The sequence below is a fragment of the Delphinapterus leucas genome, chromosome 2 (genome assembly GCF_059928025.1).
Source record: "Delphinapterus leucas isolate spDelLeu-1000000601 "Yukka" chromosome 2, BTC_Dleu_Yukka2, whole genome shotgun sequence".
In the NCBI taxonomy this organism is placed as follows: domain Eukaryota; kingdom Metazoa; phylum Chordata; class Mammalia; order Artiodactyla; family Monodontidae; genus Delphinapterus; species Delphinapterus leucas.
Genome location: NC_143130.1, coordinates 10,061,217 through 10,088,874, shown reverse-complemented (window position 1 = coordinate 10,088,874; position 27,658 = coordinate 10,061,217). Strand labels below are relative to the sequence as shown.

The following is a 27,658-nucleotide window of genomic DNA, read 5'->3' as shown; positions in this document are numbered from 1 at the left end:
TGGAGGTGTAAATAGGACTAAATAACCCTCCTCTGTCTGGCTTAGCCTTTGACCAACCCTCCTTGTAAGATGCAAAATTCATCAGACCCTTTGTCCATTCTGTTGTAGATAAACTCTTCTGTTTTGTGACAAAGAAATAATCCTAAAGGAAGACACATAACGTGAACTTACTTTGCACAAGACGCTGGGTTTTTACTGTAGTCATTTCAAATGAACCCTTATACTAAGAAGCCACCGAAGTTGGCTCCATTTTCCCACCAGGCACCTATACACAATGGTCTGGCTTTCAGAGCCCTAAAACAAACAGAACTTAGCGAAGCAAGTAGTGTAGTGAAGGAGGTAAGTACACATGCTTTGAAATCAGAAAACCCAGGTTTGAATCCCAGTTCTGCCACTTACTAAATGTGTGACTTTGTTCAGCGTTACTTGAGTAACGTTCGATCTTCAATCTTCCCATCTGCAAATAAGGATGATGATAATAGTACCAATATCTACTTTACAGGTGCTTATAAACATTAAATGAAGTAACATATATGAAGTTTGTAGACGGAACCAAATGTCGACAATACACATCAGCTATAATTATTTTCATTATTATTTTTGCCTCAGCCTCAAACTCCCCGAATTACTTACTACCTACTGTGCTGTGGTCTAAAATACCACAATGTACACCATGAAGCGAACCCATAAAAAGCAAAGCAGAGTCAGTATGTTGGATTTGAAACAAGAGGCACAACAAAGCACAGGTCTGGTGCTTTCCTCCATAAGCTCATCTGGTGCACCTAGATGTTTATTTCCATGGCAAGTCCCAGAGACAGTCCGTGAATCACTCAACAAGCATTTAATTGCAGACCCACTATGTTCCAGTCCTTGAACAAAAGATTAACTCAGATCTTAACCCAAAGATTCATAAAAGAACCTCTGACGTTAAGAAACTCACAGTCCAGACTAGTTGTGGGAATAGGGATCTAATTATCTACATTATCATACGATGTAACATAAACTCCAGGAGGCCGGGGTGTTGGTCTGCCGTGTTCACTGCAGTGTCCCCAGCACTTAGGAGGGTGCCTGGCACATGCTGGGTGTTCAATAAGTATTTGTTACACGAATGAAAGAGAGTGGATATTTTTACTAAAAGTGTGCAGGTCTGGGAGCATGAAGTAGAGCTGGGGGGAGTGAGGAGAAAAGGGGGAGACTTCTTAGATTATAGTAGAAATTCAGAGAAAGCAGATAATCATAATAGTAATATATATATTAGAACATCAACATGTATTCATTTTTCAATCTTTTGATATAGGCTTATTTTTTTCTTTGAATAATGTCCACTAATCAGAGTTTATTGACTCTTTCTTACATAAACTGTGCATAATCCCTTATGTATGATTTCCATTCATATTTCTTGAGGTGAAGCAAGAAGTTAAAGATAACTCCTGAAACAATCACAGGGCTAAATATTCCTTGATTCTTATGATTCTGCTCCAACTTCTGTAATGGCTTCATCCATGTTTAATTCCATAGTTTTTTAGAATAAGTACTTCTTTAGAAGGTCTTACCAAAGCATTTGATGCACTTTTCGAGAAAGAGCCCTCTGGCTTTCCTCACTCACGTTTCATCAGTTTATCTGATATTTATTTGAATAACTCCTCACCAAGTGAATGAACAGGTTTGGCAGCAAACACAGCTCCCCGGGTGGGAGCAGAAGCGCCCAGGCACACTAGGCAGAGCTGCTGCCCACGCACCCCAAGTGTGCAGTGGACATCAGCCGGTGTGTCTTACACGGGGAAATAGAATGTTAGTCCAGTGGTCTATCCACTGAAGATTTGTTAAAGAGCGTTTCTAGAATATTGAAAGAGTACGTCTTCTTTGAGGGAACAAGGAGTGAGGATGGAAGGACATACAGGCACAGAGGATGACACATCCAGAAGCATCGAGCCATGAGCAGATGTGGCCCTTTGGCATAACTGTGAATAGCTTTCATGACTGGAGCTCAAGATGTCCGTGGAAGATGGCCAAGGGTGAGGCTAGCAAGGCGGGCGGGGATGCAGAGCAGGAGGGAGCATGCAGACTCGTCATCATGCGTGGCAACCAGTTTTAAAGACTGCCTTTCAGCAGGTGTGACTTCTGCATTTCCCACATTGTCACGCTTCCCGGCTCACATATTCATGTGGCCTGCCCAGCCTTTGAAAGCACCTGCTTTTGCCGTCCCAGCTTAGAACTTGGGAGATTCTCGGACACTTTCAAGTCAGGAAAGGACTTGATCAGATTTTCATTTTATTAAGATAATTCAGACAGAGCTGTGGACATCGGCTAGGAAGCGGGGAGGAGGGTGTGAAGACGCACATAGCCAGTAGGGAGGTGGTTTAAGGTAAGGGCAGTAGGACTAGAGAAAAAGACAGGGATTTCAGAGAGGCTTCTAAGCTTGTTGGATACACCGAGTGAAGAATAGGAAAGAATCTAGGATGACACACAGATTTCTAGCTTTAGTACTTTAAGAAGGGGTGACATCATTCACAGAGATAAGAAGGAAAAGGTGATGCATTTTGCTGAGTCTGGAGTGTCTGTGGGATAAGCAGGTGGGGATGTAGGGTAGGCAGTCAGAAGTAATGTGTTCCCAGTTTATGGAAATAGGGCTGAGGATGTATGTAGAGCAATCATCACATACAGGGAACAGTCAGAGTCGTGCATGTAGACGTGACGCGTGGAGAGAGCTTAGAAAGAAACAGAGCACTGTAGAGCCCTAGCATTTAAGCAGCAAGTCGAGGAGGCATGTCGAGGAGACTGAAAAGGAGGAGGAGAAATGGGGGAGGGGCAGGGTGGGCTGGGAATCTCAGGGACACTCTGTCAAGACGGAGAACTACAGAAGGAACACTTAGGATTCGGATGGAAAACAACCGGCTAAGGCTTCATCACTAAAAGATCGTATGCGATTAAATAAGATCCCAGGAGCAGAGGAGTGATGGGAAGTAGGGAACTGGAGACAGTTATCCTAAACCATCTTTCTGTTTGTCCACAAAGCTAGTGGGGGATATGGAAGCATTTCAGAGGAGAGGCACTCGGGGGATTGCTTTGCGCTAAGTGTGAGGAGGGAGGAGAGAGAAAGGGGATTGAAAATACACAGAAGAAAAGAGGAGGAGGGGCAGGAAGAGATGACATCTAGAACACAGGCGGATGGGCAGTATCTCCTCCTCTCTCATTTCCCTCCTGCATTAAGCCCTTACTCACTTCCTCCCCTCAATTGTTGCTGTAATGCGGGAAGTTTGTGTAGAATTAAACTCCTTCATCCAATTTGAAGATCAGCTCCCAGTGTTTTTGTGAAGATGAAAAAAATGAATGAAATCTTTCCCTCTGCTTCTGCCACTGCGGTCTTTCTGCTTTTAGTGACCAGAGAAAGGTTGCTTTCTAAAAAATATCCAGTTAATTTTTTTTTGAATGACAGTTTTGTATGGGGTTTTAGTGTTGTGTTGAAAAGCATCACTGAAGTAAAAAACAATGCTCAAATTACACAAGTAGTCAGTCTGGAATTCAGTTTACTGCAGAGTTGTTCTAAGAAGCCCACCAGGCTCCTGAGACGTTGAACTTTTATGAAATACTAACCAGCCCTCTCTCCCGTTCAAAGGTACCACGTTCTCTGTTACAAGTGGTGTGAAGAACCTCCACTGAGCCCTGACACCTGTGCCACCATTTTGGAAAAAGCTGGTCTTGATAACTGGGCTCTTGGAAAAACAAAAGTAATGTTTTCATATAATTTTCAAGAAAAAAATTCATACTTATTGTGGATGTACTGAGAATTACATTTTACAATGATTGAAAGTATCATGGCTTTTCATGTTATAGAATCTCTAGCTTGAAATAGGGGAAGAAAATTGATAAAGTCATAACGGTTTCCTTCTTCAGCAGAATTAAACATTTTGCTCTCGTAAAGGTTTCTTTTAAGAAATTCAAGAAAAATATATCTTGAAGAGCTATCCAAAAAAAGATGGAATGGATGAGTCTAGAAAACAGACTTTTATATTTTCTCTATTTTATCAGCACCAAATATAGTCAGAAAGCTGTCGAGAATCATAATGATTTCAATAGGATTCTGTTTTTCTTTATTTTCCTAATTCTCAAATCTGCTTTTGTTGTAAACTTGAAATTTATCTAGAGTGAAATGTTATTACTAGACGCACACTATAGGTGTTTGGATATGGGTGTGTTTATGTATCAGATCTGAGAGCCTGTGAGATCTTAGCTTATTTAATCCCTTAAAGCAGCGGTCCCCAGCGTTTTTGGCACCAGGGACTGGTTTCATGGAAGACAGTTTTTCTACGGATGGGGGGCAGGGGGAGGATGGCTCAGGCGGTAACGGGAGCGATGGGGAGCGGCGGGGAGTGGCAGATGAAACTCCGCTCGCTCACCTGCCGCTCCCCTCCTGCTGTGCGGCCCGGTTCCTCCTGGGGGTCAGGGACCCCTGCCTTAAAGAATGAAGTACAAAATCATAACCTGTTTTGAATATGGAAGTAAGATAGGTGGCTTCTTGGAGAAAGGATGCATTTACTTCTCAGATATCCTCAGAGCATTACAAACAAGATGGGGATAAGGAGATAAACAGGACCAGGTCCTGGGAGTGCACTAAATGTATCACTGGGGGAGGATGGAGAAGAAAATCAAGCTAAGGCAAAGAAGTACTCAGATTGACCACTCAAGAGTAACTGCTTTCAGCTCTTCCATAGACGTAGACTGACATGCCGCACTTGCCAAGAAATCTATATTAGCTGTGGGAAGTGTGGGACAGAATCTTCATACGTTCAGATGAAAAGTTAGGCCTGTTAGTTACCTCTTTTATATACAGTAGTGTGTATATGTCAGTTCCTATCTCCCAATTTATCCCCCCGCCCCCGCCACCGATTTCCCCCTCGGTAACGATAAGTTTGTTTTCCACATCTGTGACTCTATTTCTGTTTTGCAAATAAGTTCGTTTGTACCATTTTTTTTAGATTCCACATATAAACAATGTCATATGATATTTGTCTTTCTCATAACTGATTCACTTTGCTGTATAGCAGAAACTAACACAACATTGTAAATCAACTATACTCCAATAAAAATTAGTTTAAAAAAAGAAAAGTTAGGCCTGTAACAACTTAAGGAAATTTTCAAAGTGTTTATCTTATACGGAGTGTCCTACATATTCAGTAATCCATATTTACTTTAGTATTTAGTAAGGGGAATTCCTGAGCATTACAAAGATATGTTTTTTATTCACACCATTTTCTTTCAGATTCTCACAAAAGTGAATTTTGTCAGGCTGACATCTCATGATTTATGGTCTGAAACACAGGCCTAACTTCAAATGGAGTTTTAACTTGTAAAAAGGCCCTTTGCAGTTCCAGTTTTGCGGGATATTTAAGCAGCATTTTAAAGCTATTTGTATTTTTCCACTTCACCTTTTCCGACTCATTAAGATGGATAAAAGTATTCAATATAAGAACATTCCTAATGCTGTGCAAAAAAAAATGATGACCTTTTTAGATAGATTGAATTTTAAATGAATTGTCGGCAGTAGAATAGACTAAATATATTAGCATCTAGAGTCCTGTAGAAATTAAAACTAAATTCAATCAAAACCTGTGATGCTAAACTGTTGGCCCTTGGTGCCAGGCTTCTAAGTGCTGAGAGAATTCTACAGTCAGGGTTACCAGGTCTCATGACTCAGCTCTTAAATTTGAATTCAAGTGACTTCTTAGTGGATTCAATAAACTCTCTTTGAGGTGACTTTCATTAGTAAATTTAGCCATTAAAAGAAAAAAAACATACCTTCCTATTTCCTGGCAGTGGTTGAAAACTCTTAGTTGAGAACAGCTCCGAGCCTTCAGGCTCCCCTGTTGCTCCGATTCATTTTGATTTTAGAATCATCAAAAACCAGCCCTCCTATCTTCACAGTGGCTGCTGGGTCCGGTGAGAAAGTTGTTCATTCTGCATGGGACCCTCTCTCTGCCTTACTCTCTCCACTGACAACACTGTGAGCCCCTGCAGGGCAGTGCCCCTGGTTTGTTCACCTTTGTGTTCCAGCAGATAAGTACATAGAATAGGTCTCAGTAAACATTTGGTGAATGAACTCCTCTAACTATAATTGTCTTCTCTCTTACAAATAGATTTGTAAGATTTTTAAGTTTGGGAAGTTTAATTATCTCTTCTTTCAAAAAGCATAAAAAATTAACTTTGCCCAGAGTATCTGATGCTAAAACTTTGATAAAAGAGCTTGGTATCCTCCACTCATATTGGCCTATCCAACAAAACCTAGGTACCTGTTGCAAATAAACACTATGATTGTTAAACTATATTCCTTCTCAAAGAGGGGTTTTCTTCAATCATAAAAATCTATAATGTGATAGCAACATCCAAGCCAAAGAAGCAAAAGATAGTGATTTCCAAAATCGAAAAATGTTTAGAATATAATCTAGTCTTCAGAGCACAGCACATGACTGTTTCACACCTGCATGCCGTAGTTTTATTTGTGTTTTATTTTAATTCCTTTAAGGTGTTCCTTAAGTATTATCATGTGGAACAGTTAAATTTAATGCGAAAGGAAGCCATCGACAAGCTTATTTTGATTCAAGCCTGTGTCAGAGGATTCTTGGGTTCAAGAAGATACCAAAAAATACAGAAGAAAAGGAAAGAGAGCGCTATAATAATACAGTCAGGTAATCACTCAGACCATCTCACTGTGTAACAGAACATAATGCTGTGTTTAGATGTGTGCATGAAATCAAATCTTACTTACCTCCAATTCTTATGTAGCTTTCGTGTTCAATTCCAAACTCTGTTACCTTGATACTTTCTCTATGCTAAATCTGAATGATTGTTGTAGTGACTGACACTTTTAATATCTGAACAAATGTTTTGTTTTAAAGAAAATAATTTTCAAATTTTCTGTCACAATGAAACACAATTGACGTATTGTGCAAGATACAGCAAGTGACTGAATTAATTGTAGATCTCAAGAATCATATTACTATAACCCATTGGGCAGTAACATTTTCCCTACTTTATTCCAAAGGTTACACTTGCCATAATTTTTGACAACTTAATGAAATCTCACTCTGCTAAAGGGCATCCATTTCCTTCTGTTAACTGTAGGGAAATAATATTTATAATCATATTTCACAAGTTTTTATTAAATGTATTAATAGACTTTGGATTTCACTTTCCATTTTTCTATTAAAAGCTAAATTTAGAACACAGCATGGCTTAATACAATATCTTTCAAAAACTTTTGACTAGATACCCATAACAAACAATGTATTTTACTCTGTAACCCGATATACACACATACTACAAGCACTGCATTCTGATACTTTTCTATTCTGGTTTATTCCATTTAATTTCTAGTTGTTAGATTTGGCCCACTAAATCGATTTTATGATCCCCTATTTATTTGCAAGCTACATTCTGAAGAACACTGATGTGGTGGGCAGAGTAGCTGACTGACATTCAAAAGGTTCAGTTCAAGGTCCAGTTCCAATCCGTCAGTCCATAAGAGCTCATCATCATCTTTTGGAATTTTAAGCCCATCACTTCTCACTGGGACATCAAAAATGCAAACCCTGCAATTTGGGATTTAATTCTTTATCCACAATTCCAAACTTCATAAAACACTGAAAAAAGAGGTTTTTCATAACTCATTTGGAAGTGAAACATGACCTAATATTCACAGTCCTTTATTCATCCCACTTGGTAAGAATTGTATGTTTTTCTGGAGAAATATTCATGTGTTTGACTATGGAATGCTGGTTTACCATGGGGAATTTTACAGAATATATGTTATTTGTTCCAAATTACTTTTCTAAAAATTTTTTTTAAAAAGTTTAAGTCTGAATTCTGAAATATATCTGGCTCCAAGAATAATTGGCCAAAAGGTTCAAACCATATACTTAGATAATAGGGGTTTTCTCCCATGAATAGCTGAACATGGCAGAAATAAAAGAAACATAAGCATTAGCAGATTTTAAGCAAATGGTGAGTACACGTTGTCTTTTTCATCAACTTAGCTCATCTCTATCATTTTAGTTTCATCTTAATACTCCCCTTAATACGAAAGTTACTTCAGTTATTTTCTTGCTAAAGCTTGTCGCCTGGAAGAGTCTTCTTAATGAGTACCATATTTTTTCGAACCTGTTCTATTTGGAATCTTTAATTTCATTTTCCTCTTTGGCACTGATGGTGAAAAGCCATTTGTTTCTACCCATTGAAGTAATGCTTTTTATTTATTATAATTAACACTGCTCTGGGCCTTATATGTTTCAGCTGCAAGAGGACATCTAGCCAGGAAACAAAGGAAAGAAATTGTTAACACGAAAAACACAGCAGTAAAAGCCATTCAGACTCAAGATCAGGAATTTGACTACAAGAAAAACTTTGAAAATAAAAGGTAAAATAATGTTCATTCTTATACCATCTTGACAGTATAGATTTCACATCTGGAAAGTCACAGAATAAAGTCCACAATGAACAAGATGTGGTACACATATACAATGTAATATTTCTCAGCCATAAAAAGGAATGAAATAGTGCCATTTGCAGAGACGTGGATAGACCTAGAGACTGTCAGACAGAGTGAAGTAAGTCAGAAAGAAAAAAACAAGTATCATATAATATTGCTTATATGTGGAACCTAGAAAAATGGTACAGATGAACTTATTTGCAAAGCAGAAATAGAGACACAGATGTAGAGAACAAACTTATGGATACCAAGGGGGGAAGGAGGGGTAGGCTGAATTGGGAGAATGGGATTGATATATATACCCTACTATGTATGAAATAGATAACTAATGAGAACCTGCTGTATAGCACAGAGTACAGGGAACTCTACTCAGTGCTCTGTGGTGACCTAAATGGGAAGGAAATCCAAAAAACCAGGGGAGATATATATATATATATATATATATATATAGCTGATTCACTTTGCTGTACAGTAGAAACTAACACAACATTGTAAAGCAATTATATTCCAATAAAAATTTAACAAATAAAAGTCCACAGTCTTTCTCATACCTAACCAGGTTCCTGACAGTGATGCATCAAATGTCAGCGACACCCCGTGGCCACTTTTGTGTTCTTTATCCTATTTGAGAGTTTGTTGTCATTTCACTCAGATGACCAGTGACCTCCTTTCACTCAGGAGGACTTTCCTCCTCAAAGAAGATCTTATCTTCAAGTTAAGGGGAAATCATTCCAACTGTCCTTTCAAAAGGGTATTAATAAAGGAACAACTGTGAAATTTTGGCCAACGTATCATGAACAAGATCATGAACGATAGCAGGGACACTGCTTTTCCTTGAATTTTGTAAGATATTTTCTGTGATCCGTAGACTTAGAGCTTATCAAAGTACAGCACGCAACCTAGTGAACATACCCTACTTACTTACTGGTCTCAAATGTAGATATAGTTTCCCCATCTCCTTACTGTAGGTACTTTGTTTGGAAAAGGACATATCTTTTTTTTTTTTAATTTCCTATTTAATCTTAATGTCTTGAAGCTGAAACAAATTTAACAGCCAGTGGTTTTTCACCATTGTATATAAAATTGCTAGTTTACAAGAGAACATGACACTTTAATAAAATGTAAAACTAAGTAACCAACGTTTTTCATGTCTCTAAAAAGCAAAATGACTTCTTAAAGAAACAAAAGGCTACCAAGAGATTCAAAGGTTTCTGCTGAGTTACAATATGTTTTAATAATCTAGGGACTCGATGAGCATGTTTTTAAATGTATGCCCTCACTAACTGAACACCCAACATTATGTTTGTTCCTACATCACCTTCTAGCTTTTTATTATTTTAACTCTTCTCAAATCTTTCAGAATTGTGACAAATACTAACAAATGATGGCTATCACAGAACATTATGAAAGAGGAAAATGTGTTTTTTTTCCTTGTCTTCTTAATGTAATAAATGTACCATAATCATCTTTTCGCACTACTCTGTACCCTCTGCTACTTTTGGAAGAAATACAATCGTGAACGAAGCAAAAAAGATAATTTCTTGGAAAAGGACATATCTTGAAGTGATTAAATTCCTAGGATTTTGATACCTCAGTAAGTGAAATTATGCTAGGATATTTCTCACTCTAATTTGAAGCTAGTTTTCTCATTATTTGAGTAGCCATCACAGTTGTCACTAGAGAGGACATTTTGGGGGAAATATTCAATTATTGTGACTTGATAAGTTTTTATTTTGAGCTTCTTTGTCCCTTTTGCTTTTCTCCCAACATAATGTAACATGTGCTATTGCCAAACAAGGTAATAAACTCTAGTTTAGTATCATATATTCCGATGCAATATATTTTACACAGGGAATCTTTTGTGAAGAAACAGACAGAGAATGCAGTCTCTACTAATGAAACAGTCATTCCAGCTCCAAATAACAAGGGGAATACATCTGTAGTGAAGACTTCTACTTTCAAAGCTGAGGGGGAATCCACGAATGCTATGGAAAGTAACAACAGAGGATATCAGACCCCGAAAAAAATGAACAATGTGTATGAGGAAGAGGCTAAGCAAGAATTGTATCTGGTGGGGGACCCTTGGGCAGAAGTAAACACCAATAAGAAGTATATGAAAGACTTGGAAGAAAATAGTAAGATAAGGAAAATGGAAAAGGAGGACACTGTGGTCCAGAATTATTATCAGTGCTACACAGAGGAAAGGAATTTCGAAGACTCAAAAGCAGCATATCTAGAAAGGAAGGCCATATCAGAAAGGCCAAGCTACCCAGGACTTTGGTTAGCACAGGAGACCTCAGCTCCTAAGCAGCCTTCTTTTAGAAAAACTTTAGAACCTAGTCTTAGCCACAGGTCGGTTTGCCAAGATGCGAATAGCAAGGAAAAAGAAAAGAAGATGTCCGTGGTCACCCAGAATGCCCCAGTATGCAGTCATCAGAGGAACCCTGTGAGGCATGGGATGGTCCAAGAGAGGCAAATCGAACCGGCAATGCAAGCCCAGGAAAAAGAAGACAAAGCAGCGGTGTTCATTCAGAGCAAATACCGGGGCTACAAGAGGGGGCAGCAGTTAAGGAAGGACAGGATGTCTTCTTTTAAAAATCAAAAAGCGGTTGCAACACCGACAGAAGTAGCAAGAAATACTCACACTTTGTATTCCCATCCCGCAAAATTTGAGGAATACTGTAACATCAGGATGAAGAGTGATAGAGACTCAAAAGCAATTTCAGAAAAAGAAGCATGTGATTTGGCAATTTTTTCAAAACAGGTATGTAAACGAACAGATTTGTTTACTGGTACAGATCTCTGGGAACTCCACGATAACCAAGTTAAACAGACAATAGATAACTGATATATTGTTTCATCTGTTTTGATGAGATTGCAAACCTTTTCAATAAAACATCTCAGGGACAGTGCCATTTGAATAGCCATAAATTTTGTAAACAAATTTCTATGATAAAAATAGTATAAAATGCGATGGAAATCTTGTGTAGTAAGGAGACTAGTCATTGGTTTATACAGCCTACTAAAATGCTGGCATCTGACAGTGCAAATTTCCATGTATCTGAGATCTTCCATTATAGCTGAAAAAAAAAGTTTTCAAAATCCTCTAAAGTCTATGCTTTCTGTACCCCAAATTTTGAGAAGACATAATTAGGTATCAGAATCAGATGGTAGCATTACTGAGCATATATGCAATGAAGATGACAGTCTATATGTTCCGTCATGGCCATGAGGAACCATCAAGAAAAGCCACAAAGGAAAATTCCCTCTTGGAGAATATCTCGTGCTATTGGTAGGCGTGTTTCAGCTGTTTCTAGAAGGGGCAGTCGGCTTTAGGGCTTCTCCCAGGTGTACATGGAACTCTGATAAATTAGTGCTATGGAGAGATCACAGGCCCCTGTCCCTGCCCCACTCTGGCTCTTTCTCTCTTTCTAGGTGTTTGACCTTGAGAAAATCACTTTATGTGTCAGCACCCTTATTTTGTCCTGTGTAAAGTGAAGGATTTTCACTAGGTGGCCTCTAAAATGCATATTATAAATGAATATGTACTATCAGGGTAGTCAATAGTGTTTGAAATCATAGAAGAAATGTCATAATGGGTTCAAAGAAGGATCACCTATTACTGCTGAGTCTCTAAACTCTGCCTTTTGTCTGACGGTGGCTAAGCCCCCAAGAAACACAATAACTGCCCTTGGACACCCCCTGACTGTTACGAGTGTGGCCCAAACATCTCCAACCCCTAGCTGGTCATAGATCTGCCATTGTTTTATTTAGTCCCTTCCTGTTCTACTTTTTTTTTAAGCACGTGGAAATATTGAGTTTAATATACAGGCAGTCCTTCCCTTCCTTGTGATAAATCTGCTCACTCTAAAGACCAAAGCAGAGATTAGGGCCCTGACCTGCCAAGCAACTGCCACATTCAGGAGATGTAGAATCGCCTGGCATCCACCTACAGCTGGCAAAACCACCGTGGGAGTGGATTCAGTACTCCCCGGGAGCAGAGCTAGAGGCAGAAGAGCAGGAGCCCCACCTTCAACCTTGCAGGGCAGCCGTGTTAACAGACAAGGTAGAGGCAGAGGGGCCAGGATGGAAAGAGGAACCAGAAGAGAGAGGGTAGTGCTGAAGTCAGGCGAAGAAGCCTGGACAGGAAAGGAGGGAGGTCAACACAGTCACAGCCAGCAGAGGGGCTCCTCAGGATCAAAGCAGAAGAGCCGCGGCAGCAGAATGCTAAGGATGGAAGCCAGATCTTAGGGGCCCTGGGAAGGAGTTATCAGGAGAGAGTGCTTCTGGAGGGTCATATGTTGGACAGTTTTGAATGGAAGATGTGAGATGGGCAAGTAGCGCAAAGGGGGAGGTTTTGTCAAGTGAGGACTTTGTCCGACCTTGGTACGGGGTCAGGGTGAGCCCTGGAGAAGAAGTACATGAGAGCCCCAGGGGGAGCGGTTCAGGAATTGACCAGACCCCAGTGTACCTTGGAGCTCACTGAATTCTCTACCTTGATTTAATCTGATATGTGACCTTCTTTTTAGATAACAAAGCTATCTGAAGAATATTTCATTCTGCAGAAAAAACTGAATGAAATGATTTTGTCACAGCAACTGAAGCCTCTTTATCTGGGTGTCTATCCTTATAAGCCAATTACTAGACGAGTTTCTTCTCAGCAGTGCATCTCAGGTAAAGATGGGTAGAGTTGGAACTTCCCGAAGGGACAGGCAAAGCCAGATACTTTGTTTATTAGTTGCCCACCTTTATTCTATAGCAGATTTGAGGTGACAGTGTTCTGTCTTGGCAAGAGCCTTCATTTTATTTCATTTTTTATAAGTAGATACACACTTTTCCAGAATGTTCCACATACCCCCTACCTTTTTTGATTTCATTCTCCTCTTCTTTTCTTTTTTTTTTTTTTGCGGTATGCGGGCCTCTCACTGTTGTGGCATCTCCCGTTGTGGAGCACAGGCTCCGGACGCGCAGGTTCAGCGGCCATGGCTCAGGGGCCCAGCCGCTCCGCGACATGTGGGATCTTCCCGGACCGGGGCGCGAACCCATGTCCCCTGCATCGGCAGGCGGACTCTCAACCACTGCGCCATCAGGGAAGCGCTCCTCTTCTTTTCTTTTTCTTTTCTTTTTTCCCTTTATATACACTTTAACTAGAACTTGGCATATGACGCCAAAAGGGAGTAGAAAGGGATGGAGTTGGGGGAGGTTGGGGAGCAGGGTGCAGTTTGGATAAGCGGGAGCAAACAAGTGAAATATATCTGTTCCTTCTGTCAAAATCTGTATGTTAAGTAGAAGGTGCAAATCTCCTTTCAGATGCACAAACCCAGATGCACTATTAAATTTTCTTCTTATCAGCCTAAGTCACTGTCTGCCCACATTCACTAAACTGGTGGCGAATTCAGACTCAGGAATTATCAGACCTCCCCTTCCCCAGGGCTGTGCAAGGGCCCCGGGGCCTTATATAGCCACCAAAGGATCAGGTAAAGCCTGTAGTCACTAGTTAGTTGCCCACAGATACTGCTGTGACCCTCATCTCCTAGCTGGCCTCACGATCTCTACAAGTCGCGAGGCTCTGCTGCTCCCATTCGCGAAGGAGACGCTGGGAAGCGGGTGTGTCAGGAGTCTTACCAGGTTCGCACACGCTCCCAGTAGCCCTCCTCCCTGCAGCCTTACCACCTCCCCAGGGGCGGCCACCCATGGCCCTGCTGGGCCCTGTCTGGGAGAATCTGCATTTATTTTCCTTTGGTCCTTGTTTCTCCGAGGCCCTCGCCCGCTCAGGGCACCAGGCCCCACCTCTGCAGTGAGTTTGGCTGTTACCAAAGGCAGGACCGCTGCTAACCTCAGGCAACTTCCCTGGAAGTCCCTTAGGCAGGGAAGGACTAAGATGAGCCCGGCTGTTTGTCTGATATGGGAAGAAGGAAAAATAGTTTAATGTTTCAATCAGTTATCCTGCCACATTGTTTTCAAGACTTGTGTGAAGCTTTAAAAGCAGCAACAACAAAAAACAGTGCCACGAAGTGTCCACCCTTGCCGGACCTGCTGCTCCCAGGCCCTGGCCCAGACCTCGTGACGTGAAGAAGCAGCTTGGCAAGTCAGAGTCCGGAGGCCCATTAGTTTGAATGCCACCGATGCCCCCTGCCCAGAGGCCTGCTGACCGGCAGAGCAGGGAGGGGCTCGGGGGCTTCAGCCTCCCTCGTGGCGGTGTGCGCAGAGGCCCTGGTGAAGGCGGGGCGGTGAGGTGCTGGAGGGAGCTTCCGGGTAAGCAGCTCAGCCCAGGGCTCAGCAGGAAGCAGGGGGTGGAGGGGTGCCGCGGACGCTTCCTGGAGGGGAGTGGAGGCCGCCAGTGTTTTGCCCCGACCTGCACTTTTGACCGTCCAGGGAGTTTTGTGTGTGTCGTGTGTTGTGTGTGTGTGTTTACTGAAAATGCTTTAAGGTGCACAGCGTGATGATTGGAGGCCCGCATACCTGGCGAAATATGACCGCACTCAAGCTAATTAACGCCTTCTTCTCACATAGTTGCCTTTTTGGCGTGTGTGTGATGAGAGCGCCTGAAATCCACTCTCCTAGCGCATTCCCAGGATTCGGTACCGTATTATTACCTGCAGTCACTGTGCTGACATTGGATCTCTAGGCTTATTCATCCTGCACACCTGCAACTCTGTCCCCTTTGACTAACATCTCCCTGTTTCCCCCGCCTCCCCACCCCTGATAACCACCATTCTGCTCTCTGCTTCTAGCGTTTGACTTTTTTAGATTCCACGCGTAAGTGAGACCATGAGGTTTTTCTTCTTTCTGCACCTGGCTTATTTCACTCAGCGTAATGTCCTCCAGGTTAATCCATGTTGTCCCAAATGGCAGGATCTTCTTTAAGGCTGAATAATATTCCTCTGTGTGTGTGTGTGTGTGTGTGTGTGTGTGTGTGTGTGTGTGTATCACATCTCCTTTATTCACTCATCTGTTGCTGGACACTTAGGTTGTTTTCCCTATCTTGGCTATTGTGAATAATGTTACAGTGAACATAAACATATCATGTAAGGTACTGATTTCATTTTGGGGGGATATATACCCAGAAGAGGGATTGCTGGATCATATGGTAGCTGTATTTTTAGTTTTTTCAGGAATCTCCATATTCTTCTCCATAATGACTGAACCAATGCACCTTCTCACCAAAGGTGTACAAGGGTTCTCTTTTCTCCACATCCTCTCGCCAGCATTTGTTTCTCTTGTCTCTTTGATAATAGACATCCTGATACCTGTGAGGCGATATCTCATTGAGATTTTGATTTGTATGAAAGCACTCTTTCATATACTGTTGGCCATTTGCATGTCTTCTTTGGAAAAATGTCAATTCAGGTTGTTTGCCAATTTTTTAATCTGGTCGCTTGGTGGGTGTGTGTGTGTGTGTGTGTGTGTTTGGCTGTTCAGTTGCATGAGTTCCTTATTTTGGTTATTTGGATATTGTCTGAAATATATCCAATATGTGGTTTGCAAATATTTTCTCCTATTCTGTAGGTTGTCTATTATATCTTGTTGATGGTTTCCTTTGCTGTGCAGAAGCTTTTTAGTTTGATGTAGTCCCACTTGTTGATTTTTGCTTTTATTGCCTGAGCTTTTGGTATCATATCCAAAATATTACTAGCAAGGCCAACGTCAAGAAGGTTTTCCCCTATGTTTTCTTCTAGGATTTTTATGGTTTCAGGTCTTACGTTTAAGCCTTTAATCCATTTAGAGCTGATTTTCTTGTATGGTGTAAGATGTCTCCAATTTCATTCTTTTGCATGTGGATATCCAGTTTTCCCAGTGCTGTTTATTCTTTCCCCATTATGTATTCTTGATGCCCTTGTCAAAATTAGTTGACCATATATACTTGGGTTCATTTCTGGGCTCTCTGTTCTGTGCCATTGATTTATGTGCCTGTTTTAATGCCAGTACCGTACTGTTTTGATTACTTTAGCTTTTTATTTAGCTTAAAATCAGGAGGTGTGATGCCTCCACTCTTCTTCTTTCTCAAGATTGCTTTGTCAGGGACTTTGAAAAGGCCTAAAAGCAGCAGAACTTTACTAGAAAGTCAAAATAGTTCACTTCATTCTTCAATGAAGGCCAGCCTGGCCAACATCTGAATTTTCCCCTGTCCCTGAGAGTAGCAGAGGAAGTGCCTGAGAGAGGGCCTGAAGTGGCCTGAAGACACAGAGGGGTCTGGGCAGACCTGACAACCCAGAACCAAGTAGGAAGGGAGGACACTGGGAGATGCAGTGGCCCGGGGAGAAAACAGAAACCCAGAATGACTAAGTTTTCTCAGAAGACACTAAGAAAATGGAAAGCAACTGAGTTTAACTAGGATTCGTTAACAGTAACGTCATGCTAGAAAATCGAAATGAGCACTAAGAGGGAGGAATTAAGTCGAGTTTTAGGAAGATCAAGTGACATTTTTGTACATCTGAACTGTTGTACATTGTGACCACTTAACCCAGATGAAGTGGTGGCTGAGACAGTCAACAGTCTTAAGCAAAGGTTAGTCGGTAGATGACCTGCCAGGCGGGTGGACGCGTGCATGGTGACTGAAGCCGTTGAGTAGATGAGATCGTCCAGGAAATCCACCTACGGTGAGAAGAGAAGAGAACCAGAGCGTGAGTCTAGACATGTACGGGTCAGGTAGAGAGGACCCAGCAAAGAGGACCAACCAGAGAGGTGGGAAGGACACCAGGGAGCCCAGTACTTCAGAAGCCACAGGAAGAGGGTTTTAAAGATGTTATGCAGGATGATGCTGACAGAGCAAGTGGGGAGAGAACTATAAAATATCCATTGAATCTCCTATATGTTAACAGTTACTTACAACTTCCCTAACGTTTGTGAATAGACACAAAGGGAAAGGGGGATGCTGATAATCACTGTGCTACTTCTGGGAGATTCACCCTCCGATATCTGCCGGGTTTTGTTATTAGGTGTAGTCTGTGTTCAGATATTTTAATGATCTAGGCAGCTTTTTAAAAAATTTCTTGAATAGTTTATAAAAGTTCACAGTAAATATAGTTCAAAGAATTCAAACTGAGGTCACAAATTGGGCCAGATATTGCTTGGTCAATATTTAATCCCTGCAAGGGATCTAGATTCATTATTGTACCTTTGGATGTGCTTATTTACCTCAGGAAAATCAAACTCCATCCTAAATTTCTCTGTAAACCAGCCTGGGTTTGCCAATCTTCTGACCACATTTAAACCAAGAATTTCCACCACCTGTTCCCTTTTCCTCCAATTCTAGTGATTTTCCCAGTTATACTTACATACCTTCAGACATCACAAACCCCACACAGGTATTCAGATGCACTTATAGGAGGGAGTAGATTATCAGTACCACGGTCCATGTTTGCTTATCCTCAAGTTATTTCATGTAGATTGGTTTTGTCTTCCTCAGTCAGATTTTCAACCCTTGCAAGCAGGACCATGCCATGTACTATATATTCATTTTTCTGTTACCCTAGCACACTTATTCATCACACCGTAGACATTTAATAATGGCTTATTAATTGGCTGGAAAGCTGTTTCATTTCCTCCAAGAATTATATGTGGAGCAAAGTACAGTGGGCAGTGGAGCAAAGATTTAAAAGTTTTGTTTTTATTAAAACAAAAAAATGTCACATTACATTCTTTAAATGTTTATTTGTTTTTGTATGTTGTACGCTTTTAAACTTCTAGTCAGGGAAGGCCTTACATTGTAGAAGGCCTAATGTATAGAGGTCCTGTCTCCCTAGATCATCAGAATTGCTAAGCCCGCAGTTTGGAACCTCGCCGTGCAGGCAGCTGCCAGCCCCTGCAGAGGCACATTTAGCCGATACGCTGTGGAACCTGCCAGCCGGGGTTCAACAGGCCACCGCTGCAGCACTGACCTTCCTGGCAAACCATACCTCCCCATGAAGAATTTCACTTGGAAGACCAAATCAAGCTAGTTTACAAATAATTATGTCACTAAAGTAAGCCTAATAGTCACCTGAAACTTTCATTATCTCATGCTTCTCAAAAATCTACGGGCATCTTCAAATAATTGCTACGCCCAACTTCGTTGTAACAACTCAATCAGCCTTAGCTGGATTACGTAAAGTGACCTGGGAAAGCTTCTTACCTATTCTGAGGAAAGCCCTAGACCTAGAGGGCTGAGATAGGGAGGGTGGGAGGGAGGCTCAAGAGGGAGGGGACATGGGGACATATGTGTGCATATGGCTGGTTCACTTCGGTGTACAACAGAAATAACACGGTACTATGGAGCAATTATGCTCCAATGAAGATCTATTTAAAAAAAAAAAAAAGTACAAAAGCAAATTTTTTCTAGAGGTCACTTTGAAAATTCATCAGGATATTCTAAGTTATAATCATGTCTAATGGTCGTGTGGTGAACACAGTGAAGGGGCCAGTAATATATCTTGAATGTATGGTTATCTGGTGGTTCAGCTTGATTTAAAGACAGATTAAGAGAAAAGGAGCACAGACTCAGCCTGGGCTGGATACCTGTTGGCACTGAATGATGTGTACAGGGAGGTTCATTCTCCTATTCTGTCCTTTTCTACTCTTGTGAATGTCTGAAATTTTCTATAATAAAAGATTAAACAAACAAAAAAAGTAAGCCCTAGAAAACGTGGATAATAAATGAGAATAATTAAGTTTTCAACTTTATTTTAACAAGCTGTAACCTTATTTTATAAGGCTCTCTCTCTGTGAGACATATTTTTTAATGTGGGAAAGTGTAGAAAGTAAAGTAATGGCCAAGTGAAAACTGAGGAACTAATTAAGAAGTTTAAAAATAAAATTAGGTAAGTACACGAACTGCTTGTTTTATATCTTTGTTTTGATAATAATCATTATAAATTGAAATTGATAGGCGTTAACTGCACCTGCATTTTCACTGAGAGGAACTTAGTACAGGATTTATATAACTAGAGTGCGGCCATCTGATCACAGAGCCTATGCTGTTGTATTCAGAAGTATACGATGACATCGCATTATTTCACTTTGAATAATGTGCAGAGTTGCTCCTTTGGGGGGAGGGGGCGTTTCTTCTTAACCATGGTGCACCTGGCAATTGTGTTGACCTCTGTGAAGGAAGAAAAAGATTAATTGTAGGATAAATATACCCTAGTAACACAAAAGCATATTTTCTTTCTCTCTTTTTACAAAGAAGCTGTGACTGTCCAACAGGCTGTAATTTTTTTAATGGGTTGCAAGGTTAACAAATAAGGACATTATGATAATTCCCATGCTTCATTTACATAATACCATCGGTAAATTCAACTCTAAATCAAAGCAGTCCCTTGCCATGCATACATACAGTAGATATAATGAAAATGCTTTCAGAGTAAATGTCAGAAGAAAAGAGCAATCTATTTATTTCTGAATTCTTATGGCATCTAGATTCATGCAGTAGTCCTAACATTTTCAGTTATTATGGTGCAGATTTGGTATTTGTTGTAAGGTATGCCTGTCAATTTACCATTGTAATGCTGGCCCTAGAAATGCATTTTGCAAACTACCCAAGAATATGTCTGCACGTGTACCTGTAAACATATTTATATCCATGTGAAGACCAGGTAGCTCAAATAATGTTGGGTCACATACTTTATAGGAATTTTTTTTTCATTAAGAGTAGAAAGTAAAGAGAGATCAGAAGTTATATTGCTTTTCCTCCCAACATACCTCTGATGATCACTTATCTTCTTACATTTATTTGCTACTATTCTCTCTTCATAAGAAATAATACTAATTCCCCCCAAATCTTTCAAAAAACGACAACCTTCAGTATCCAAAAACAAATGATTTTATTTACAACCTTACAGTTCAGTGAGTATCATTTATTTTTAGCATTTCAGTTATATTAAATACTAACCATAAAAGCAGTTTGCCATACATGGGTTTACACTCTGAATTATCAAGTGTAAATTATTGATTTTGATGAGTTAACTGACTTAATTCCAACAGAACAGTTGACCTAGAAGCATTAAATGGAAATAGTTAAATTTTTTGCACTCAAATTATTTCTTCTCATTCCACAATTTTTATCTATTCTAAACTACAGAGAACACGGAGCTGCCATGGAAGCAGGAGGGCAATGAACAGTATATTTCCCCCCAACTTCCCTTTAAATTTCTGATTTAAAAAATGCACGAAAAAAAGACTAACCATGTCCTCAGCAGAGGAAACAGTTTTTTCTTTACATATTTTGACATCATATTACTTAGCTACGAGATCAGTTCAAAGGGAAATTACATAGCATATTTGACAAAATAATATAGTCAACAAGGTAAATTCACATGGAGTTTATCATTTCATATCACATAGAGAAAATACCTTCTTAAATGTCTAGTGTATTTTAAAATTTTTCTTACAGACATACTGGGCTAGTCCATAAACTCCCAAATATCGGAACTGAACCAGATTACATTTTCTGACCATGATGCAGTTGAGATAGAAGTGTAAAAATAAGTCTTAAAATTAAGAATCAGTATGAAATCTGAGGTGAAGCAATTATAATTAGAGTTATGTTATTTCAAAATAATAAAAATGAGAATAGCTATATATATATATATATATAACTATATATATAACTATGAATGTAATGCAACCAGATCTACATTCATGGGAAAATTCAGATCATTAAATGTTTTCATGATTAACTGAGAGAAAATAATAAAAAAAGGATGTAAAGTAAGATTTCTTTTTTTTAAAAAAAAGGAGAACAAGTATTTTTCAGCCCCAGGAAAAACACAAAAAGAGAAATAATTTTGATAAGACAGAAATATACCAGATATCTAAATGAAGCTAAAATAGTATTTTTTGAAAATAAAACAAAATAGACTAATTACCTAAAAAAGAAGCCACAAAAAATAGAAATAAGAACAGTATTATAATAACTATAGTTGATAATATTAAAATCTTGGCATGCTGTGAATGCAATCAATTTCACAGAGACAAATATGAGGCTAAAGTATAAATTTCTGAGAAGACATAGTCAGTACGATGATGTGTCTGTCAAAGAATTCCCTTGAAAAAAGTGTTCCAGGAACTCACAGTGTTTTAGACAAGTGCATTCAAAATTCATGGAACAAGTAATTTCCATAGTGTGCGATCTGCTTGGGAGAAAAAGAAAAATACAGAAAGTCACCTATTTTATGAAGATCATCTACCCTAGAAGCAAAGTCTGACAAATAACCTTTTAGGAAGAAGGAAGGGAGAGGAGGGAGAAAGGAGAGAAAAAGAAGAGGAAAGCTATGGATCAATCTCAGGGATTTAGAGGTAAAACTCCGAAGTATAGTACTAGCTAATTGAATGCGTGTTACATTAAAAGACTATCCAAATAACACATATCAATGTAACATAATATCCAAAGTTCAAAAGAAAAAAGCCATCTTGATAAATGCTAAAACAGTTTTCAATAAAATCTAACACTGAGTCCTAATGAAAAGCAAAACTCTTACTTAATTAGAAATAGGAGATTCTTTAGCAATATAAAGAGTATATTTCTTAAATCAATTGTCAACATCATAATAATGGTAAAACACTGAAAGCAGTTCCTTTAAAAAGCAGGATGAAGGTAAGGATGCTAGTAACAACACTTTTTTACGTTATTTATTTGGGAATTTCTAGCTGAAGCAATAGGACAGCAACAGAAGTTTCTGAAAAGCATGATTATTGAAAAGAAGAAGATAGGATTATAGGAGTATTAGCAGACAACATGAATTTTGACAATAAAAATGCAGAGAATGAACCAAAATAATGATTGGTACTTGTAAAAGAATTCAGCAAAGATACGTAGCTTTCCTATAATAATTTATAATGGGAAAAGAACATATTGGAAATAAGAGCAAAAACAAATAGAATACCTTGAAATAAAGTTAGCAAGAAAACCACAGAAAGATAAAAAAAAAAAAAAAGAAGAGGTGGACAGTGGAATGACCCACTGTGTTTCTGGATTGAAAGATAAGAAAATGTAAACATATTCTAAAGTTGATTTCTAGGTTAAAAAAGTTGTGTTCAATTTCTATGAGATTTTCTTTAGAACTTAATGTCCCTAGATATCATTTGTAAATTTCAGGAAAAAAGAATAATTATAAGTGAGGTCTTGCCTTTTAGATGGTAGAACAAATAATATAAAGCTACCATTAAAACCATATGCCTCTGTTACGAAAATCAACCACAGATTAATGGAACAGAGCAGATAGCCCTAAAATCGACTGTAGTATTTATGAAAACCTGTCCCCAAAAGATATACAGCAAACCAATAAGAAATGGACATGTAATGCTTAAATTTTTCTGATTTGGGGAGAATAAATAAAACAGCCTTACCTTATACTGAATACCCCAATATTTACCAGACATATTAATGAGAAACCAGATGATATGAATTGACTATTTCACAGTCTCTGCTTAGGAAATGACAAAGCATAAGAAGTAATAAAAAGCATTACAAAGAAACACTGTGGTCGATTTGCACTGTGTAAACGTTAAAACCTAGACATTAGAAAGCCTCATTTAAAGTTAAAGAGCTACAGACAAACTGGATAAAATATATAGAACAAGTGGAAAAATGGTTAACGTATGTAACATAGAAAGAGCTCTTGTAAATCATTAGGAAAAACACAAACACCATCCATGGAAAAATGGACACATTGATTTATTTATAGAAGAACAAATGCAAATGGAAAACAAGCATATATATGATTGCCGTGGAAATTAAAAGTATAAATTAAGTTACTATTTTTTACTCATCACAATGGGAGGGATGAAAAAATATTTAACGGTGACAAGAATGTGCTAGTTTAATTATCCTCAAACACTAATGGTGAGACTAAAGACGCAACATTTCAAAAAGTGATTTGGCAAAATATGTAAAAAAGCATTGAAATCATTTCTGTCATTCACCCAGTAAGCCCACTTATGAGAACATAGCCTAAGGAACTAATCAGAGCTGAAAGAGAAAAATTACGTACATGGCCAAAAATAAAATTAGACAATAAGAAAATGATTAATAAGTAATGGCACATTCATATATGGAATATAAACAGCCTTAAAATTCATCTTTCAAGGAAGAACCTTAGCAAACCGCTAGCTAATCTAACTAGGGATACAAGACTGCAGAATTGGAATGGGAATCCTGTAAATACGTCGGCTTAATCTTCCCCCGTGTCAGGGGGTTCACTGACAAGAGCATCCATATACAGGGCCAAGAGAGACTGGTGGAGGGAGGGCCAAGTGCATGCTCTCCAGTAGAGTGGACACTCTCCATCCCTCCCTACCTTGGACCTTCAGAGTCCATTCTGTACAAAATGAAGAATCTGAATAATGTTCCTGCAGCCTGTACCGGGCTTCCACACCAGGTGGGAGAAGACTAGAATGCCATCTCCAGATAAGTTATCTTTGCTGCCAGGCTGTCTTGTGCCACTGAAAGCTGTCTTGCCACCTCCTGTGGCCATGCCTGCGACCAGACATGTCCTTATAAGGAATAGTAGCTTTTTAAAAATATTGGTGTATTTCACCTTACCTTGATGAGAACCACCTATCTGTTACAAAGTATGAGTGGGGCAGGGAGGTGGGGGGAGGCCAGAAACAAACTGAATGTTGCTTGTTTAAAATCAGGTAGTATTCTTCTATTCTGTGGTTTTTACAGGGCAATTTGAGAAAGTAACTGAGCAGTGAATAAATAATTTTCCCAAATTTGGCTCTTCGGAAAAGCAATTAACGTAGGTTTTCACCTCGAGCTATATACCCATATATTTTTCAGACAGAGATCAATATGGTCTTGAAAAACAACCAAGAGGTAATTGGGGGGCTCTTAAATGCCACCCCTGAGTTTTCCTTATTCTCCAGTCAGGTGAGCATGTAGTTTTGTTGTTTGTCTCCATAGTCCCGTGGATGGTCGTACACAGGATACATGCTCACAGCTCAACATGACACCCAGTAGGTGGCACTCTCAAGACACTGTCAGCGTCACTGTGTGCATTCCCGTATGCTTCTCATAGGGCGCCCCCGTTTATGTATGCTAGGTGGCTGGGGGTGATGGAGCAACCTAACTGCATGGACCAGACGAAACTAGCCTCTGAGGACTCTAATCCATGACCTGTGCCCTACGGGGGTGACACAAGAAAATGGCAGATACACAGTGAGCATGTCCGAGAGACAGATGGTGGTCCAGAGGGGACGTCTGTGGGCCTCACCACACAAATAGAGCTGCATTATTCTCCTCTTTCTTCTGTGAGACAGGAGGGGCAGGCTGGGGGCAGCATCTTCCCCAAACCTAAGAGTGTAATTTATTGAAAAACTAAATGCTCAGTTTTCAAGGTTCTTGTGCAAAGTACTCAAACCAGAGTGGCAGAAAGCTTGAAGCCCATGAGCTGTAGGATAAGGACTGGTGGGAGTTGGCTCTAGGGCATCGGTGTTCAGTTGATAGGAAAAGAAGAACTAAAGGAATCACTTGAGCAGTTCCGAATGGAGCTGGAGGCTGACAGCTCCCTGCTTGCTGAGAAGGTCAGAGGGAGCCTGTGAGCCAGACCACTGAACACTAAGGCATCCCTGAAGTGTTCAGGACACTCAGAGCAGACTTACAGCTCTTCACCTCAGGAAAACTCAAGGGAACACAGAGTGGAGTAAAACAAGTGGTCCAATTCAGGGCAACCATGAGAAGTGAAAATATCTCTGGGAACTCAGAGCATGAGGCAGTGCAAGGCAGAGAGGAGTGCAGAGGGACTGAACTGTCCACACAAGCTCAGAACCTGCGTCCGTTTCTGTTCAAGAGCGCCTTGCCTGGCTGAAGGGCAGATGAGGTGAAAGGCAGACAGGTTGCGAACCTGACTACGGTGAACCTTGCCTTTAACAAATAGCAGTGAACACTCCTCCCTTCTAAGATTTCCTCTGGGTCCCTATATTGCTTAAAGTTCATGACTGTCCATTTGTAAATGGGAATTTACAAAAGCTAAACAATTGATTTCTTAAGGAAGGTATTACAATAACATAAGTGCATTTCTGTGCTGCTAATATCCTATTTATACACGTGATACTTTTGCAAATTATACTCTGCATGTTTACTTAAGTAAAATAGTATAATTATGATTAAAATGAGAATAATACTGAAATTCAATTTTTTGGAGCAAATATTGGCAATGAGTTTTAAATCTGTCTTCTTCTGAATGCAAAACGTTGAGATGTTTTTCCTTTCATTGCATTCCTGATCAACTCAAATGCTTAATGAAATTATTACCAGAGCTACAATATAAATAAATACTTTACCTTCTGGCTATTTAATATAGCAGCAACCTTTACCAGCTAATACGTATCATGCACATCATACAAAATAGTCACAAACCTAATTTTGCTATTGCCAGCGTTGATGCGCTGCTGGTAATTTGTGGTTATAAATGTTTATGTCACTTTTGTAATTAAGGGGTTAGAATGACGTTGGCAGGCAGTGTCTGTGCTCCCCCAAAGGAACAAAAATTTAGAGGGCAAAATAAACTTAACGCCTTTCTGAAATATTTGTATGCTGAAAAGCTCACAGGCAGTTTGCTCTTCAAAAATACAAAATAGCCTGGGGAAATTTAATCTGAACAGTCAGACCCTGTTGAATACATTCCTCAATAATTTTCACTTACTGGCTGCCCAAGTTACATGGCCATGTGTTAAGGGAAGACACCCTTTAAGAATATTTAGCATTATCCTGGTGAAGAAAAAAGTCAGTTCTGCAAGATATAAGAATTAATTGGAAATTCTGAAAATTCAACACGTTTTGGGATTTTTTTTTTGTCTCTGTAGTATGCACATGCCCTCATGCATATTTATAATTTTACATAAATGTGACCATACCATACATTCCAGGATTCTTTTGAATGCAATATTTTTTTCATTTTCTCTTTTTTTCCTGTTTCTTCCCCCCTCCCGCCCACCCCCATTCTCCCTCTCCAACCCACATTACTCTCCCCATCAAGGAAGCTCTTATAAAACATGTGTTCTTTTATATCTTTTGTAGATGTGCATAAATGCCCTTACAGACACATACAGATATAGAGATTTTTTGTCATTATTTTATTATGCATCTTGCTTTTCTCCCTTACTACCTCAGCAGGAATCCCTGCACATCAACAGGTATAGCTAAAAATCATTCTTTTTAATAGCCATATGGTATTCCATATGAAGATCACAATAATTTATGTAACCTTTCCCCTATTGTTAGGTATTCACTTTGTTTCGATTTTTTGCCACTATGAAAAATGTTGCAGAAAACTTCTCTGAAAATGTCCTTGTATACTGATGATATTTTTATGGGATAAGCCTCCAGGGGTGGAGTCGTTGAGTTGAAAGGCATTTTGGGTTTTGATAGATTGCTCTCCTAAAAGGCCCTAAGAAGATGTTTCCTTCAACAATTTGTTTGAGTTCACTTTTTCTGACATCCTGTCCAGCAGTGTTATCCTTCTTTTTAATCTTAGCTAATATGCCTGGAGTAAAATGATATTACACTGTTATTTTAATTCATATTGTCTTGTCTGCTGACAAGCTCATTTGCCTTTCATGCTTGTTGGCTTTTTGGATTTGAACTTGAACTTGCTATTTACATCTTTTGCCCATTTTTCTGTTGGTCTGTATTTGGTAGTCATTTGCCACCTTTTTATGACTTCTGAGTTCTAGTGAAGACATTTGTACCCCTAGGTTGTTCATGAAGTCATCCAGATTTCCTTTCAGGATGTTTGTGGGTTCCTTCATTTACATTTATCTTTGAAGAATCAGGATTTATTTTTGTATCTGGTGACAATACTGATCCAGTTAAGAAAATTATATTGAGTGTCTGCTCTTCACTTAGCACTGTGTCTCTAAGCTAAAATGGATTCAGTTAGGCTTTTTAGCATCTCCAAACACCTACCGCCCGTACATATCCAGTGAAGAAGCATGAGGGCATCAGATCCTAAGGTATAATGCCCACCATCCAAAAACATGGTCCCACTATTTTTTTAAAGTCATAGGTAAAAATAGTAAGAAGTATGAGATTAAGTGTTGCATTATTTTGCTAGGGCTGCCATAACAAAGTTCCACAGACTTGGGGGATTAAACAACAGAAATGTTATTTCCTCACAGTTCTGTAATCTAGAAGTCCAAGATCAACGTGTTGGCAAGTTTGGTTTCTTCTGAGGTCTCTCCTTGGCTTATAGATGC

At 39.5% G+C, this 27,658-nt stretch overlaps 1 protein-coding gene across 1 annotated transcript in view; it reads left to right on the top strand.

Annotated features, from left to right (window-relative positions):
* The window catches only part of MYO3A (myosin IIIA), a 172,989-nt gene that overhangs the window by 128,533 nt on the left and 16,798 nt on the right, over positions 1–27,658 (top strand). The window contains exons 25-29 of the mRNA XM_022580201.2: positions 3,617–3,728; positions 6,521–6,683; positions 8,287–8,410; positions 10,334–11,246; positions 13,012–13,156. Coding sequence (XP_022435909.2) covers positions 3,617–3,728; positions 6,521–6,683; positions 8,287–8,410; positions 10,334–11,246; positions 13,012–13,156 — 1,457 coding nt within the window. The remainder of the gene's footprint in view (positions 1–3,616; positions 3,729–6,520; positions 6,684–8,286; positions 8,411–10,333; positions 11,247–13,011; positions 13,157–27,658) is intronic.